Below are 19,158 nucleotides of genomic sequence, written 5' to 3'. Positions count from 1 at the left end.
ACTTCACCCGAATTGCTCTGCTTAGCCTCATACTAACTCTGGTAATCTAATCTTCTGGCTCCTTCTCGTTCTCTGGCTTGTTTTGTCTTCACCTGTCTCTGTGTCTAACCTGTCTCTGTACAACTGTCCTGGAAAAAAAAAAAAAAAAAAAAACCTGCCTCCTCCTCTCTCAAGTAGTTTCCCTATCCTCTCTCTTCTCATGAGAGTTGGCATATCCCGTTCTGTCAGACCTTTCTCTGATTTGTTGCTTTGTCTGCCACTCATTACACAACACTTTCAAACACGGATGCTTCCTTCTCTAAACTAATTTTACCTTCATTGTTTGGGATTAAAAGCGTGTACTAAAGGCATGTCTATATTCTAGACAGAAGGACTAAAGCTGTGTTCTAAGGCTGAGCCACACCACAACTAGAAATAGCTTTTTTTTTCAGTAAATAACACAATCTCTAGGTTCACAGTGTGATCAGATATCCTGCAACATAAGTTTTAGACTTATTTATGTATATGAGTGTTTTGCCTGTATGTATGTATGTATATATGTATTATGTATATATTTGTATGTAAGCCTTGGACATGCCTGGTGCCTATGGAGGTCAGAAGAGGACATTGGATTTGGATTCCATGGAAATGGAATTATAGATGGATGTGAGCCACCATGTGGGTGCTAGGAATTGAACCCAGGTCCTCTGGAAGAACATCCAGTGCTCTTGACCTCTGAGCCATCTCTCTAGCTGTTTTAATTGTCTCCTTTCCCAGTGCTTATCCCCTTTTTAGAACATTCTGAACTTGATCAAATTCTGCACCTAGTCGCTTTTATGCTTTTTGCTTGTCTCCTCGTTTTATATCTATTTACTTCCTCTCTGATCTGAAATTCACTGTTTCCCTGCTCTTGGAATTGACTTTTTTATTTCTTCTGCCAGTCCCTTGGTTCCTCCACCACTTCTCAGGCTATCTGCTGTTTCATCTGAGTCGGTTTCACACCCATTCCTGTGCTGCCCGCTTCTTTCCTCTTTAAGGCCTTCTCATCTCACTCCATAGCCCACTATGATGCCACTCAAGCTTTTCAACTTCTGACTCTTATCTTTTTTTTTTAACAGCTGCTGTCTAGACATTTTCTGTTCTGTTCAACATTTTTTTTTTTTTTTTGACTTCATGCTCAACACCATCTAAACCAGAGACCGTCTGATTCCCTTCTATCTCCCAGTCCCACTCTCCCTATACACACATGTCCTTCTGGTCCTCTGTGTTCTTGCTTTCAGTCACAAAGACTCAGAAGCTTCAAGTTACATTTGGCTCATCTTGTCCTATTAACCCTCTCCCACAGCTTTAATGGGGTATTTCTTTTTCTTATTACTTAAAAAAGCAATGCAATCCTGTAACCCAGAAACAGCCAAGGAGAGTTTAATCCTTGCAATTTTGCTTCTAGTATTGTAAGAAATCCGACCGCAGTTCAGAATAGACCACTCGGGACCACGCGGTTCCAAGGGGGGGAGGAGGTTTATTCAGGGGATAGGGCAAAGGTGGGGAGAGGAAGGTGGAAGAGATAAGAGAGAAGAGAAGTAGAGACTGGCCATAACCACGTGGAGAGAGAGGAAGGTGGGGGAGGGGACAGAGAGGCAAGAGGGTAAGAGAGAGAGTAAGAGAGTAAAAGAATACGAGGAAGAGGAGGGGGCAAGCAGCCCCTTTTATAGTGGATCCCTACCTGGCGGTTGCCAGGTAACTGTGGGGAGGAGCATACCTGGCTGTTGCCAGGTAACTGGGGAGGTGGAGTTTAGACAGAATACTAACAAGTATCATCTCTTTAATTTCCACTTCAGAAGCCTAATTGTTCTTCTAAACCAGGATAGGCACTGTTTTGGTTACTGTTCTATTGCTATAAAGAAAGGTGGCTTATAAAGAAAGCATTTAATTGGGGGCTTGTTTATGGTTCCAGAGGGTGAGTCCATGACCATCATAGCAAGAACCATGGAGTTAGGCAGGCATGGCACTGAAACAGTAGCTGAGAGCTGACATCTGATCCAAAAGTTGCAAGTGTGGGGAGGGGACGGGGGCAGGGATAGGAGACTTGCCTTGGCATGAGCTTTTGAAACCTAAAAGCTCATCTCCAGTGACCCAGTGATCCATCTCCTCCAATAATACCACACCCAGTCCTAAACAGTTGAGCTGGTAACTAGTCAATTGTATGAGCCTATGGGGCCATTCTTATTCAAACTACCACAGATACAAACTTTTGAATACATTATTGCCTTCACCACCACTGTTACAGTCTTACTCTGTTTTGTGTTACTGTAACAATATCCCTAAGGCTGTGCTATTTATGAGGAAAACGAATTTATGTAGTTTACAGGTATGGAGGTCAAAAAACATGGTGTCACCCTCTGCTCAGCTTCTGGTGAGGACCTGGTGCAGAATTGTATGATAGAGAAGAAGAAGGAAACAAACACATCTGCAAAGGGCTTGAGTGTGAGAGAAACCAAGAGAGATACCCAGTTTTCTGACAACCCACTCTCAAAGCAATCACCCTACTCAGTGGCATCCAACCTCCTTCCTCGCTCCCCAGGGACCACTGGCCTCCCTGCCATTGCTGTCAGGCAAGGCCATCCTCTGCTATATATGTATCTGGAGCCATGGATCCCTCTAGGTACACTCCTTGGTTGGTGGTCTAGACTTTAGGAGAACTGGGTGGTCAGGGCAGCCTATGTTGTTCTTCCAATGGGGTTGCAATCCCCCTCCACTCCTCCAGTCCTTCTGCCAGCTCTCCCACCAGGTTCCCTGAGTTCAGTCTGATGGTTGGCTCCAAGCATCTGCATCTGCATTGGTCAGTGGCTGGCTGGACCTCTTGACCACAGCAACAGTGTTGGGTTTGGTGTCTGCAGACATGTATCCTCAGTGAGGCCTTTCCTGATTGGCCCCTCCTCTAATCTCTGTTCCATTTTTTTTTTTTTTTTTTTTTTTTTTGTCCCTATGTCCCTATTCTTCCTTTGGACAGGACCATTTCTTGTTTAAAAAACTTTGACACAGGTGAGTGGCCCCATCCCTCAACCAGGGGCTGTGCCTGTCTACTAGAGGTGGTCTCCACAGGTTCTGTCTCCCCCTTCTCTGTGCATTACAGCTAAAGTCAATCCCCTTGGGTCCTGGGAGCCTCCAGTGGCTATCCCCAGCTCCTCGTCCTCCCTGACACCTATTTTTGTTCAATTTCCTGACCCTCTGTACCTTTCTCACATCTCCTACAGTTTTTGATACTGCCACCCTTCTTTCTTCCTCCTCCTTTCTCCTTCTACCTCCCACAATCGTCCTGTTCCCTCCTCTCCATGCAGGACTGAAGCATCCACCCCCTGGTCTTCCTTCCTTCTACTCTCCATATGTCTGTAGGTTGTACCGTAGGCATTGTGAGTTTTTGGGCTAGTATCCACTTAATAGCGAATGCATACCATGTGTGTACTTTGTGACTGAGTGAGGGTTACCTCACTCAGGGTGATATTTTCTAGTTCCATCCATGAAGTCATTGTTTTTAATTATTTATTTATTTATTTATTTATTTATTTGGTTTTTCGAGACAGGGTTTCTCTGTGTTGCCCTGGCTGTCCTGGAACTCACTCTGTAGACCAGGCTGGCCTCGAACTCAGAAATCCGCCTGCCTCTGCCTCCCAAGTGCTGGGATTAAAGGCGAGCGCCACCACAACCCGGCGAAGTCATTGTTTTTAATCACTGCATAATACTCCATTGTGTAAATGTACCACACTTTCTGTATCCATTCTTCTGTTGAGGGACATCTGGGTTCTTTCCAGCTTCTGGCTATTATAAATAAGGCTGCTATTAACATAGTGGAGCATGTGTCCTTATTATATGATAAAACATCTTTTGGCTATACGCCCAGGAGTTGTATAGCTGGGTTTTCAGGTAGAACTATTTCCAATTTTTTTAGGAATCGCCAGACTGATTTCCATAGAAGTTTTACTAGCTTGCAGTCCCACCAGGAATGGAGGAGTGTTCCTCTTTCTCTATATCCTCGCCAGCATCTGCTGTCACCTGAGTTTTTGATCTTAGCCATTCTGACTGGTGTGAGGTGGAATCTCAGGGTTGTTTTGATTTGCATTTCCCTGATGACTAAGGATGTTGAGCATTTCTTTAAGTGTTTTTTCAGCCATTCGAGTTTCCTCAGTTAAGAAATCCCTATTTAGCTGTGTACTCCACTTTTTAAAAGGGTTATTTGGTTGTCTGGAGTCTACCTTCTTGAGTTCTTTGTATATTTTGGATATTAGTCCTCTCTCAGATGTAGGGTTGGTAAAGATCTTTTCCCAATCTGTTGGTTGCCATTTTGTCCTATTGACAGTGTCCCTTGCTTTACAGAAACTTCTCAATTTTATGAGGTCCCATTTGTCAATTCTTGATCTTAGAGCATAAGCCATTTGGTGTTCTGTTCAGGAACTTCCCCTGTGCCCATGTGTTGGAAGCTTTTCCCCATTTCCTCTTCTATTAGTTTCACTGTATCTGGTCTTATGTGAAGGTCCTTGATCCACTTGGACTTGAGCTTTATGCAAGGAGATAGGTATGGATCAATTTGCATTCTTCTACATGCTGACCTCCAGTTGAACCAGCACCATTTGTTGAAAAATGCTGTCTTCCCCCCCCCCCCCCCCCACTGGATGGTTTTAGCTCCTTTGTCAAAGATCAAGTGACCATAGGTGTGTGGGTTCATTTCTGGGTCTTCAATTCTATTCCATTGATGTACTTGCCTGTCTCTGTACCAATACCATGCAGTCTTTATCACTATTGCTCTATAGTACAGCTTGAGGTCAGGGATGGTGATTCCCCCAGAAGTTCTTTTATTGTTGAGAAGAGTTTCGCTATCCTAGGATTTTTGTTGTTCCAAATGAATTTGAGAATGTCTCTTTCTAACTCTATGAAGAATTGAGTTGGAATTTTGATGGGGGGGATTGCATTGAATTTATAGATTGCTTTTGGTAAGATGGCTATTTTTACTATATTAATCTTGCCAATCAGTAAGCATGGGAGATCATTCCATCTTCTGAGATCTTCTTTGATTTCTTTCTTCAGGGATTTGAAGTTCTTGTCATACAGATCTTTCACTTTTTTGGTTAGAGTCACACCAAAGTATTTTATATTATTTATGATTATTGTGAAGGGTATTGTTTCCCTAATTTCTTTTTCCTCCCCTTTATCCTTTGAATAGAGGAAGGCCACTGATTTGTTTGAGTTAATTTATATCCAACCACTTTGCTGAAGTTGTTTATCAGATTTAGGAATTTTCTGGTAGAATTTTTTGGGTCCCTTAAGTATACTATCATATCATCTGCAAATAGTGATATCTTGACTTCTCCCTTCCAATTTGTATCCCTTTGATCTCTTTTTGTTGTCTAATTGTTCTGGCTAGAACTTCAAGTGCTATATTGAACAGGTAGGGAGAGAGTGGGCAGCCTTCTCTTGTCCCTGATTTAAATGGATTGCTTTGCGTTTCTCCCCATTTAGTTTGATGTTGGTTATTGGTTTGCTGTATATTTTATTATATTTGTGTATGCACCTTGGATTCCTGATCTCTCCAATATTTTTAACATGAACGGGCGTTGTATTTTGTCAAAGACTTTTTCCCCCCTCCAATGAGATGACCATGTGTTTGAGTTTGTTTATATACTGGATTACAATGATGGATTTCCATATATTGAAAAATCCTTGCATCCCTGGGATGAAGCCTACTTGATCATGGTGGATGATCGTTTTTGATGTGTTCTTGAATTCAGTTTGCGAGAATTTTATTAAGTATTCTTGCATAGATATTCATAAGGGAAATTGGTCTGTAGTTCTCTTTCTTTGTTAGGTCTTTTGTGGTTTAGGTATCAGTGTAACTGGCTTCACAGAAAGAATTGGGTAGTGTTCTATGGAATAGTTTGAGGAATATTGGTATTAGGTCTTCTCTAAAGGTCTGATAGAATTCTGTTCTAAATCCAACTGGCCCTGGGCTTTTCTTGGTTGGGTGACTTTTAATGACTGCTTCTATTTTTTGGGGGGTATATGGGGCTGTTTAGATGGTTTATCTGGTTCTGATTTAACTTTGGTACCTGGTATCTGTCTATAAAATCATCCATTTCATCCAAGTTTTCCAGTTTTGTTGAGTATAGACTTTTGTACTAAGATTTAATTTTTTTTTTAATTTCTTCCGTTTCTGTTGTTATGTCTCCCTTTTCATTTCTGATTTTGTTAATTTGGATACTGTCTCTGTGCCCTCTGGTTATTCTGGCTAAGAGTTTATCTATCTTGTTGATTTTCTCCTAGTTTTGTTGATTCTTTGTATAGTTCTTTTTGTTTCTACTTAGTTGATTTTAGACCTGAGTTTGATTATTTTCTGCCGTCTACTCCTCTTGGAGTATTTGCTTCTTTTTGTTTTAGAGCTTTCAGATGAGCTGTTAAGCTGCTAGTGTATGCTCTCTCCATTTTTTTCCTCTTAGACTTTTTCCCCTTCCCTTCCCCTGCTCCCTCTGTTTTTTTTTTTTTTTTTTTAATTGTATATCAGTACACGGTAGCTGTCTTCAGACACTCATATGAGGGCACCAGATCTTATTACAGATAGTTTTGAGCCACCATATGGTTGCTGGGATTTGAACTCATGACCTCCGGAAGAGCAGTCAGCGCTCTTAACTGCTGAGCCATCTCACCAGCCTGATCACCAGCCTGATCTCTCCAATTTCTTTATGGAGGCACTCAGAGCTATGAGTTTTTCTCTTAGCACTGCTTTCATAAGTTTCCATAAGTTTGAATATGCTATGCCTTCACTTTCATTAAATTCTTAAAAAGTCTTTAATTTCTTTCTTTATTTCTTCCCTGACCAAGTTATCAATGAGTAAATAGTTGTTCAGCTTTCACATGTATGTGGGCTTTCTGTTTTTGTTGTTATTGAAGACCAGTCTTAGTCTGTGGTCGTCCGATAGACTTCATGGGATTAATTCAATGTTCTGGTATCTGTTGAGGTTTGTTTTGTGTCTGAGCATATGGTCAGTTTTTGAGAAGGTACCATGAGGTACTGAAAAGGGTGAAAATTTTTGTAGATATCTGTAAAATCCATTTGGTTCATAACTTCTTTTCAGTTTCACTGTGTCTCTGTTTAATTTCTGTTTCCGTGATCTGTCCATTGGTGAGAGTGGGGTGTTGAAATCTCCTACTATGGTTGTGTGAGTTTCAATGTGTGTTTTGAGCTTTAGTAAAGTTTCTATTACAAATGTGGGTGCCCTTGCATTTGGGGCATAGGTGTTCAGAATTGAGAGTTCATCCTGCTGGAGTTTTCCTTTGATGTATATGTAGTGACATTCCCCATCTTTCTTAATAACTTTTGGTTGAAAGTCTATTTTGTTAGATATTAGAATGGCAACTCCAGCTTGTTTCTTGGAACCGTTTGCTTGGGAAATTTTTTCCCATCCTTTAACTTTAAGGGAATGTATGCCTTTTACTCTGAGGTGTGTTTCTTGCATGCAGCAGAATGCTGAATCCTGTTTATGTATCCAGTTAGCCTGTGTCTTTTTATTGGAGAATTGAGTTCATTGATGTTGAGAGATATTAGGGACCAATGATCGTTGATTCCTGTTATTTTTGTTGTTAGTGTTTGAATTATGTTTGTGTGTTTCTCTTCTTTTGGGTTTGTTGTGAAAAGATTAATTTTTTGTTTTTTCTTGGGTATAGTTTCCCTCCTTGTATTGGACTTTTTCTTCTATTATCCTCTGTAGGGCTGGATTAGTGGAAAGATATTGTTTAAATTTTGTTTTGTCTTGGAATACTTTGGTATCTCCATCTATAGTAATTGCAAGTTTTGCTGAATATAGTAGCCTGGGCTGGCATTTTTGTTCTCTTAGGGTCTGTATGACATCTGCCCAGAATCTTCTGGCTTTTATAGTCTCTGGTAAGAAGTCTAGTGTAATTCTGATAGGTCTGCCTTTATATGTTACTTGACCTTTCTCCCTTACTGCTTTCAATATTCTTTCTTTGTTCTGTGCATTTGGTGTTTTATTATAAGATGAGAGGAATTTCTTTTCTGATCCCATCTGGTGTTCTGTAGGCTTCTTGTTTGTTTATTAGCATTTCTTTCTTTAGGTTAGGAAAGTTTTCGTCTATAATTTTGTTGAAGATGTTTAGGGTTCTTTGAGTTGGGGAATCTTCACTTTCTTCTATACCTGTTATTCTCAGCTTCAGTCTTTTCACTGTGTCCTGGATTTCTTGAATGTTTTGAGATAGGAGCATTTTGCTTTTTGTATTTTCCTTGACTGTTCTTTCGATGTCTTCCATTGTATTTTCTGCTGCAGAGATTCTCTCTCTCTCTCTCTTGTATTCCGTTGGTGATGCTTGCATCTGTGATTCCTGTTCTCTTTCTTAGGTTTTCTGTCTCCAGTGCTGTCTCCCTTTGAGTTTTCTTTAATAATTCTATTTCCATCTTTAGATCCTGGATGGTTTTGTTCAATTCCTTCACCTGTTTGATTGTGTTCTATATTTCTTTCAGGGATTTATGCATTTCCTCTTTAAGGGCTTCTACTTGTTTACTTGTGTTCTCCTGTATTTCTTTCTTTTTTTTTTTTTTTTTTTTTTTTTTGGTTTTTCGAGACAGGGTTTCTCTGTATAGCCTTGGCTGTCCTGGAACTCACTCGGTAGACCAGGCTGGCCTCGAACTCAGAAATCTGCCTGCCTCTGCCTCTGCCTCCCAAGTGCTGGGATTAAAGGCGTGTGCCACCACTGCCCGGCTTCTCCTGTATTTTTTTAAGGGAGTTCTTTGTCCTTCTTAAAGTCCTCTATCATCTTCATGAAATGAGAGTTTAGATCTGAGTCTGGTTTTAAGGGTGCGTTGAGGTCAAATTGGTTTCTGTTGCTTACATTCTTTTTGTTTGTTTGTTTGTTTGTTTTGTTTTTGTTTTTTCGAGACAGGGTTTCTCTGTGTAGCCCTGGCTGTCCTGGAACTCACTCTGTAGACCAGGCTGGCCTCGAACTCAGAAATCCACCTGCCTCTGCCTCCCAAGTGCTGGGATTAAAGGCGTGCGCCACCACTGCCTGGCTGCTGTTGCTTACATTTTTTTTTTTTTTTGGATATATTTTATTTACATTTCAGTTGTAATCCCTTCCCCCACCCACCCAGGAACCCCCATCCCATCCCCCCTCCTCCTGCTTCTATGAGGATATGCTCCCACCCATCCTCCCACTCTCACCTCCCCACCCATAATTTCCCCCACACTGGGGCGTCCAAGCTTTCACTGGACCAAGGACTTCCTTACCCACCTATGCCTGACACTGTCATCCTCCCCTACATATACACCTGGAGCCTCTCACCATCTGGTTATCTCTGGTGTTATCTGGCTTCCCTGTCTCTGACTGGAGCCTGTCTTTCCTGTGAGCCTTTGATCCTGTGATCCTGGGGAGTTGAGCTGCAACTGGGGTGTGGGCTGTGAGGGATCTGCTCCCAGCCAGCATAGGTGGGAACTGGAAGGAGCTCAGGTCTCCGGCTTCCCCAGGTCACGGGGCCCTTACACTGGGTCTCAGGGCAGGGTTTCACCTGTGAAGCTGGGAGTGTCTGAATACCTAAGGAATGGAGCTGTAACTGGTATGTGTGCTGTGTGGGATCGGGTCCAGCACCAGGTCTCCACTCCTGGCAGTCCCTGCTCCAGGCCAGCACCAAAGGTAAATCTTTTTAGGGAGATTTGATCCAAAACTCTTGGGTTTAAAAATAAACTTTTTAACCAAATTTTGACATCATTGTGTACCGGTTTAAGAATATAATCATTTGGAGCCAAGGAGGAAGCTTAGTAGGAGAGTCTATGCTAAGCATGTACAAGCCTTGGGTTCCATCTCCACTGATCCTCTAGAACTCCACACATTACATTTCTGTATTACTCTGAATCCTTAGGAGTACTTTTCTTCAGTTCATTCAGATTTCTGCTGTGCTCTCCAGGGTACATCAAGTGTTCCATCAGATTGGATCTCTGTATAGCCCTCATAGCATTGCTGTTTTCTTTTCTAGACAGAGTTTCTCTGTGTAGCCTTGGCTGTCTTGTAACTCTCTCTGTGGACCAGGCCGGCCTCCAACTCTCAGAGATCCACCTGCCTCTGCTTTCCAAGTGCTGGGATTAAAAATGTGTTTGCATTTTGGGACTCTTTTTCCTACAGCACACAGACCCTGACTGCTCAGCTGCCTATGTTGTCATGGAAACGGATTCAGAAGATGGACTCAAGGGCTATGGCATTATGCTCACCCTAGGGAAGGACCCAGAAGTTGGTGAGTTTGAGAACTCCCTTAAGTTTCCAGCATGTTCCATTTTCATGTAGATTCCGTTTTTTACTTTACCTTTCTCTGTATTTGTGCTGCTCAAATGGAATAAAAACAACGCTTTGTAATGTGTTGCTTTGCTGGGAGAAACTGAAAAGTAACAGTATTTGGCCTTTCTCATAATTATCTCTAGTTTGCTAGAAATTTCTGAAGTCTGTATCAATTTCCCTGTGTCGAAGTGTAACTACCTGAGTATTACCCTTTTTTAACTTGAGACTATTGTAGAGCTTTGAGGACTAAATAAGGCAAGTGGCTGAGGGTGAGGGAGAACAGATATGTCATAATATGCAGAATCATGTTTTGTTGTGTGTGCGCTGTGAGTCTCCTCAGTTCACAGTATTTCATACCAAGTTGCTTTCCAGAAAAGTTCTTTGATGGTTCACACTGATCCATGTATAGGTTTTCTTGTTTTTCTAAACTGAAAATACTGAGTGTGCTGTAACCTTTCTCAAAGCTGGACGAGATCTCAGTGATGATATTGAACTCCCTGATATTTTAGAGCTAAAAAACTAAGCCCAGACTGGTACTTAGCAATCGAAAAACTGGGTGTCCCGAAGTACTTTCTATCTAGAACACTGATAGGTTGGTTGGTTGGTTGATTGATTGATTGAGTGAGTGAGTGAGTGATTGATTGATTGACTGATTCTATGTATGTACAGGTAGCTTGCACATGTGAGCATACATGTGGAATCCAGAGATCAACTTCAGGTATTGTTTCTCAGGTGCCGTCCACCTTGTTTTTTGAGATGGTGCTTTTCATTTGCCTGAAATCAACAATGCCAAGATCCACCCATCTTTACCTCCACCAGCACTGGAATTCCAAGTACACTTTATCAGACTCAGCTTTGGTTTTTTACATGAGTTTTAGGGCTTGAACTTAGGTCCTCATTCTTGCAAGACAAGTACTTAACCAACTGAGCCACCTCCCCAGTCCCTCTCTAGAACATTTAAATGCAGCCTTTTGTCTGCATTCCCAACATACACATAGAACAGCATTCAAGAAGTACAAAAAGGTCACTTTCACAAGATGAGTTTCAATAGATATTTTCAAACAAGTAAAAAAACCAAAACAAATAAGATCACATATGTGTACAAATAACAAGGGAAATTTTTCAAACTTTCAGTGGATACTAACAAGTTTGCTCCATTGAAGTTTCTCCCACAGCACCCCACAGGACACATGTTAGTCATCTTGCAAGTCAGTCTACCCTGCACTTGACTGAAGAGCTAATATGTTCACATTCTCAGGGCATTAGAAACATAATTTTTAAAAGGAAAAGAAACAGCTGGTGAGATGGCCCAGTGGATAAAGTTACTTGCTGCCAATTCTGACAACTTGAGTTCAATTCCCATAACTTACATGACAGAAGGGATAAATCCTTCTGTGGCAGGTTGTTCTCATGCCCGATAGCCTAACTGTTAAGAACACTTGTTCTGGCAGAGGACCTGGGTAATTATGAATACCACAGGGCCGTTTACAACCGTCTTTAAATCTGGTGTTACCTCCTGGCCTCCACAGATACCAGGCATGTGTGTGGTGCACATGCATACATGCAAGCAAACACTGGCAATTCAAATACATACATACATACATACATACATACATACATACATACGTGGAGAAAGAATAACAAAGCAGAGTCCCATATAAGAAGAATGCATGAGTCATTCATATAAATCAGATATAAAAGGTAAAATTAGTAATATATTGTGAAAATTACTGGTTTTTTTTTAAGTGTATCTAAACTGCACAGAGAAGATTTCTTTCCCTCACCAATGGCTTGTGGAAGGTTTTGGAACAGAGGTGAATCCAAAGAGTTAATAAAACCTATCTGCTGGGTAAAAGAGGAGACCAGATAAGGATTCAGCAACCCATCCCCACTTCCTACTTTCCCCTTAAGTCAAGGGTCTCCTCTAAAAATGCCCCACAAGGTAGTGACTGCTGACCAAGGTAGATTCGTGAGCTGTTGCTGACTTTCTGCAACTTTAATCATGCCTGCCTGAGTGTAGAGCATTTTATGAAGTTGCTGTCTTTGTCCATACTGCATACTATATAGCACAACCCACCTCAGTCTATAATCCACACAGTGAGCTTATAAAGCCTGGGGCAGGCCACTGAAACCACTCTGTTAATAACAAAGGCAAGTCTTTGAACTTCACTGCCTTCACACAGTGGAGGGACCCTGAGCACTAAGACAGATGAGATGGTGTTCTTCTCTTGTACTAAGATGGCATTACCTGCCCTACCCACAATCCTGATGGAGGTCGATCTCCTTGTGATTTTGATAACATGTTCTTTTTGTACTAATGTTACTGGCTTCCACATTTTCCAGACCACATTCAGATAGAATCCATTTAAAATTTGATCTTTCTATGTAACTCATGGGGCTCATTATGAACTTGAATCAAATAATTTTTTTATTAATTCAGCATGATTATCCCTATAACCTTTATCAACCTATTTATTTATTAAGTTATTATTTTAAGTTAACCATCACCTCCCAAAATAGGAAAAAAAAAAAAAGTGTGTTCTTCATTACTAAAGAGTATGATTATGTATGTGTGACCAAGAAACAGGTAAAGCAGGTTGTATAATAATGTATAGAATATACCAAGTCATCTTTTTGTTGAATGTTTTTTTTTTTCTCCCCAACTCATCTTTCAGGAGAAAACTCTTGGGCTTAGTCAACAAGAATCTGCCTTTAAGGCTAATTTTTGATATATGTATTTCCCCATGCTAGAGCCAAAACACTACAACCTACATATATATCGAATACAGAAAATTTTAGTTAATTTTTGCAGCACCTTCATGTCAAGCAAGGAGAATCCACATACTATAGATGAATTTTTTCACTATGGTTTGTGCCATGCACTCTTTTGAGTCATAGACACTGAGATCATTCTTAACTTTTGTTGAATGCATTTGATACTGTGGTGCGAACGTAGGCTGCCTTACCCAGTGATTATAGCAGCAACCAAAGCCATGAGGCCGGAGTTTGATGTAGATGATAAAATACCTCACTGTTAGTCACTAAATAACTTTAGAGTTTTGTTCTAATACAAGAACATCAACCATCAAGGAATGAGGAGGATCCTGTGTTCTTTATGGCATAAATATCCTAACTAGAATGATTCCATTCCATTAACAGTAGCCCTTAGGGGAACCCAGAATGGCTGGTCCAGTCCCAAGTGCTACATCCATCAGTAAGTGTGTAATCACTGGAAAGCTGTGTTAGTCAGAGGCCAGGAACACCTGACGTGGTGCTGCTTTCAAAATGTTTTCCTCTTAAACATTATCGACAGCAAAACTGTACCCCTAAAGCTATTCTACTAAATGACCTAAGGATTTACTGTGGAAACAATACAACACCAAACAAAATTATCAACGTGTTTTGTAATGAATTAATTGCTTTGGGGGGGGGGGCAAGTCAATGACATGATTTTGGACTTTGGCACATGGACTAAATGTGTCCTGGAAAGAACAAAGTCTGGAAAGGGCTTTCACTTGCACATATGAGACAAGTGTCCTACCATAAGTTCCCTCCTAGGACCTCTTCAAATAACCCAATGAAGCCTTTTAAAGCACCAAAAATAAATAAGTGATGGTGACGCTAACCCAAATTATGTGTAACCTTCAAACTGTATATGAAAAACTTAGTGTAAGTCATGGGGGAAAGTTTAATGCTGTGATGTGCTTTAACATTTTGTGAAAGTATACTATATGTAAGTAATTTTATCTTCAGTAGTGTATGTTGTTGTGAAGTGAGTATCTTTACTTGCCAGGATTTAAAAATCAATTTAAATGCTATGTAAGTCAGACTGTTCTTATCCTTTCAGAACAGCGAGTTAACAAGGTCTAGCTTTGAATCTCAGTGCCCAGCACATTACCCAGTAAATAGGAAAATAACTTGGGGATAATATTTAAACTTGCAGGTCTATGATTTTGCTTAGCAAAATATTTTTGCTCAACTCAGTGTGTAAACTCCCAGCTGTGGTAGCCGTGTTCAGTTCTTAGCTACAGTAGGCACAGCTACATCTTGGAATTTTACAGAGTATATGGGGATTTTCTTGGATTTTGAGTTATTTTCATAAAATGCCCATACTAGCCGGGCAGTGGTGGCACACGCCTTTAATCCCAGCACTTGGGAGGCCGAGGCAGGTGGATTTCTGAGTTTGAGGCCAGCCTGGTCTACAGAGTGAGTCCCAGGACAGCCAGGGCTACACAGAGAAACCCTGTCTGGAAAAAAGAAAAAAAAAAAAAAAAAAGCCCATACTAGTTTGCTCATCATGTGTTAGTGCCTCAGTTTCCTGATTGCATATTAAAACACAAACAAGAATGAAATCCTGTTTTGATAGTTGTTGGCGCCGTGAACGCCCTCACCTACTATGTGCTCCACAAGGATCTCGGGGATATTGTTGGTGACTTTAGAGGCTTCTGCAGAGTGCTCACAAGTGATGAGCAGCTCAGACTGGTAAGAGATGTATTTTGTTTTGTTTTAAAAGGTGTGTGTGTGTGTGTGTGTGTCTGTCTGTCTGTCTGTCTGTCTGTCTGTGTCTGTGAGTCTCTACGTGTGCACCTATGTAGGCCAGAAGAGGGTGTCAGATGTTCTGGAGTTTGTAAGTCACTTGATGTGAGTACTAGGAATCAAACTGCAGTTCTGGTCAGCAAGTGCCCTTATCCTCTGAGCTATTTCTCCAGCTCAGGGATAATGTTTTATCAAGACATTTATATTTATAAATAATGTTTCTACAGTCTGTGATGTGCCTTGATTGTAACCAATGTAAAAGTAGAGAAGGATTTTCAAGTTTTTTCATAAACAATTTCACTCAGTTAAATTAAGGCTTGAGCCATTTAGGTCATCAGTGTTTTGAAATAGTTCTTTTCTATGAGTCTTGAATCTCAATGTATCTGGATCTCAAGAAATCTAGTTATTATGTACCACATTATATGCCATATATTATATGCCACTGTCTAGAAAAAGAGTGCAGCTAGGCCTCTGGTGGTAGTTTATGCCTATAAATCTCAGCACTTAGAATGTGATCACCATGGGTTTGAGGCCAACTTGGGCTACAGAGTAAGTAAGAACCTGTTTCAAAAAGACAAAAGAAAGAGGTTTAAAAAATTAAAAAGTCCAAATGGGCAACCCTCTGTGGGGGAGGATGTGAATATTAGTGTCAATGGTAGGAGTAGCTAGTAGAGAATATAAGAGGAAAACTAAGAACGCAGAAGAACATCATGCTTCATATATATAGGTCAGTATCTGAACCATAAGGTCAAAGCATGAAAACACGAAGTACTAAAGAAAAGACTCTTACTCCAGTAACGTAGACTTTTTCCTGTCTCACGGTACCAAGTTTCTCTTTTCTAACTCTATTCAGTCTCCCTTCCACAAGAGAGCGTACTTTATGTTTCCTTGAGTTCCTATTAGCTGAATCTGGAACAATCGGAGCATGAGAATAGATATGATAATAATGTCTTGTAACCCTTGTAATATAAAAACCCATGAGTCCATTCAGGTAAGAGAAAGCTCATCACCTGTAGAATGTGACCTAATTAGTATGAGGCCGGTGATGTCATGAAGAAATCCCCATACTGTAGTTGTCATAACTGTAGCTAAGTGGGCTGAGTCAGGAGCAACCCTAAAATCTGGAGCAGTAGAATACTTACCTGGAAAAGAATGGTAACTCCATAGTAAAGGAAACAAATAAACGCTAACTTAAGTGGTATAATTTAATAACCCTGGTTATAAGGTAAGATATCATCCTCACTTATATAATTTATGCTAATCAGCCCATATTGAGGGATAACTAGACAACTCAATAGGCCTTGACTCTAAAAATGTCAGTGTCCCTCAAAGAAGTAAAGAGTGATTTTAGATTAAAGAGACTTAAGACACATGACAGCTAAATGCAACAAGTGGGTCCTGTCTTGGACAAGTCAGGGCAAAAAGAATCACATTATTATGAAAATTGGTGGAATTTGATTTGATTATGGGTCATCTTTTAGATAATATTTTATCAATATTATGTTCCCTGAATATGATCACTGTTTTATGAGGACACGTGTAGGAGAAAAAACGCACACAAAGGTACTTACGATTACCAGAAAGAATGATATCTAGAGCTTTGCTTTTAAATAGTTGAAAAAAATTAAATGTGTGCAGAGAGAGAGGAAAGAGGGTGTTTGGGTTTTTTTTTTTTTATTTCTACTTTTGCAACTTTTCTGTGGGTCAGAAACTGAGTTTCCACTACTGCCAATTTTTGTTTGTTTGTTTGTTTTTGAGACAGGGACTTTATTGTATAAGGCCAGCCTGCCTTGAACTCATGATCCTCCCACCCCAGCTTCCTGACTGCTGAGTGTAGGTGTCTGCTACCACACACTGGTTCATCTTTAAGTTCTCAAAGCACGTCCCCGGAGAAAAACCTGGATATCTTCTCTCCTCTAAGACAAGCACTGCTGTGCTTTGTTTCCCAACCAGATTGGTCCAGAGAAAGATGTAGTGCGTCTGGCCGTAGCAGCCATTGTAAATGCTGTGTGGGACCTGTGGGCAAAGCAGGAAGGAAAGGTAATGATTTTATAAGCACACCGGTGGCTACAACTCAGGAGACATGGCTGTAGTTAGAAAGTCTTCGAAGCGGGACCAAAGAAAAGTGAGGAAGGGACAACCAAGGTAAAGAAGCAGTTGGGGGCAGCAGGACTCACAGGGAGCATTAGGGATGGGGTGGGAGCATTAGGGATCAGGTGGGAAATAAGGCAGATGTCTGGTGGCAGCAGTCACCATTAGTGTATTCATAGCATACAAAAAATGATTGCCTTGTGTATATTTTACAACTCTCTTCTTTTTATAATCCAGCCTTTATGGAAGCTACTTGTGGACATGGTAAGTAGAGTCTTTAATATTATGGTTATTTCTAAAGGTAATATTTTATAGGTTACCTGGCTGTTTTGATAATCAGTAAGAATATTCTGAACTAGTCTGTTGATCATTGATTATAAAATTTAAAAAAACAGAAAAAAAAATAATTTTCTTCCACAACGGGCATGAACCCAAGGCCTTGCGTGCCAGACAAGCATTCTATCACTAACCTATATTCCCGAACCATAGTGTTCTCTTTCTGATCACTTGAAATAGCTGATACCTGTGTTGTGCAGGCAAGCAGGTGAGGATGGGAGGCAAGAAGTTCAAGTCCTGCTCTCTTCTAAAGGGTCTTTATAACGTCATCTAAGTTCTGTGCTCTTACTGCTTGAGAAAACTATCAGAACCATTAGGAGCCTCAGAGCCAGTTTAAATATCAAATGACAATAGAACATCAAAAATTTTGAAAAGCCACATACTATGACTAGGACATCTGTGGCCACTTTAACTCTCAAAGCGCAACCGGATCAAGTCATGGCAGTTTCCACCCTGTAGTTCCTTCAGGTCAGCAGCCTGATACGGAATTCCAAAGGCAGGCAGTTGGCTGTTTTCTTTCCTGGTGACCAATATTTGTAGCAGGAATGAGCACCTGATTGTTAAGGAGAATTGAAAAAAAATTATTTGTGCTAGTTTAGGCTGCTAAAAGGGAGGGACCTTCAGTCCCAAGTAGACCAGACTTTTCAGTCCAGGCTTCATTAATAAGTGACTGAGTGACCCTGAGCATGTTGGTTGTCCACTGTGAGTGACAGCGGACTCCAAGTGACACCTGAGGGCCCACAGATAAAGGCTCCCATTAATATCTGACAGTAAAATGAAGGACAAACAATGAACATGGGCCTTGAAGATTTGGGGGCAAGGGAGCAGATGAAGTCAAGATGCTCACAGCTTCTTTCAAACAGGCTGAGGGCATCATGGGGCCAACTGAGGAGGAGCGTATGGAAAGGTCAGCCTTTCACATGGATATATAATATAGCTTATGGTCATGAAAAGCATCTGGAGTCCAGCAGGGCGTAGTGGTGAGTGAGTATGAAAAAGCAGCCCACGCAGCCAGTGTCTTCAGGAGGATTAGCGCGCCACTCTCCTCCTGTCGGTGGGGAGATGGCCATAGTCACTCTGGAGACCCAGGACTGCCCTGAGCGGCCTGGCTCTGAAAGCAGCCTTTCTCTACTCTGCTTTGCTGCTCCAGGACCCCCTTTATCATCCCATACTTCAGTGAAAGTTCACAATGGCAAGAAGAACAGATCCGGGGAGAGAGAGAGAGAGAGAGAGAGAGAGAGAGAGAGAGAGAGAGACTCAAAGAGGGACTCCTTGACTTTGTACTGAATGTTCACTCGGTGCTGGGCCCTGTGGCCAAGATGTCAGGTCAATTGGAAAGGTTAATAGGACAGAGGGAGGACATAGAAGTTAAGACAGGAGGGATGGAGGCTCTGAGAGCTCAGGAAGAACAACAGTGAATTCTAAAATGTTCAGTACTAAAGAATGCCTGGGCCAGACAGACACATTCATCCCAAAGATCCCTTCCTAGAGAGAGTAAGCCCCTGAGACTAGTGTAAGCATTGATAAGTAATCTGCCTATGGATTGATAACGGGTCTTTCTCCTGTGCCACCAGGATGCAGAGATGCTGTTGTCCTGTATTAATTTCAGGTACATCACTGATGTCTTGACAGAAGAGGATGCTTATGGTAAGTTAACGTGTAGGCCACGGGTCTGGGACTATCCTTGTGCTTACCAAGGAGTGCATACGGCAGATGCATTGTCTAAATGAGGGGTTTATGCTCTCCTCCCACCCCTCCAGAAATACTGCAGAACGGCCAACATGGTAAAAAAGAAAGAGGTACGTTGTGGGGAAATGTCCTTCCCTGTGCTATCAATGCCTACTTTTGAACATCCCTGTCTTCTCGGTGCACGTGGTGCTCCCACATACTCTG

At 41.2% G+C, this 19,158-nt stretch overlaps 1 protein-coding gene across 4 annotated transcripts in view; it reads left to right on the top strand.

Moving 5' to 3' along the window:
• Nucleotides 1–19,158, top strand: part of Enosf1 (enolase superfamily member 1) — a 38,892-nt gene that overhangs the window by 2,402 nt on the left and 17,332 nt on the right. For 3 of the 4 annotated variants that reach the window (XM_076917721.1, XM_034483723.2, XM_076917720.1), the window contains exons 2-7: nt 10,153–10,261; nt 14,669–14,784; nt 16,792–16,878; nt 17,167–17,193; nt 18,840–18,912; nt 19,026–19,064. In XM_076917721.1, the coding sequence (XP_076773836.1) occupies nt 10,153–10,261; nt 14,669–14,784; nt 16,792–16,878; nt 17,167–17,193; nt 18,840–18,912; nt 19,026–19,064 (451 nt within the window). The remainder of the gene's footprint in view (nt 1–10,152; nt 10,262–14,668; nt 14,785–16,791; nt 16,879–17,166; nt 17,194–18,839; nt 18,913–19,025; nt 19,065–19,158) is intronic. The other variant, XM_076917722.1, reaches the window with a different exon arrangement.

Source organism: Arvicanthis niloticus, chromosome 21 (genome assembly GCF_011762505.2).
Source record: "Arvicanthis niloticus isolate mArvNil1 chromosome 21, mArvNil1.pat.X, whole genome shotgun sequence".
In the NCBI taxonomy this organism is placed as follows: domain Eukaryota; kingdom Metazoa; phylum Chordata; class Mammalia; order Rodentia; family Muridae; genus Arvicanthis; species Arvicanthis niloticus.
The sequence above is the reverse complement of the archived record's forward strand: the minus strand, read 5'-3'. Positions and strand labels throughout refer to the sequence as shown.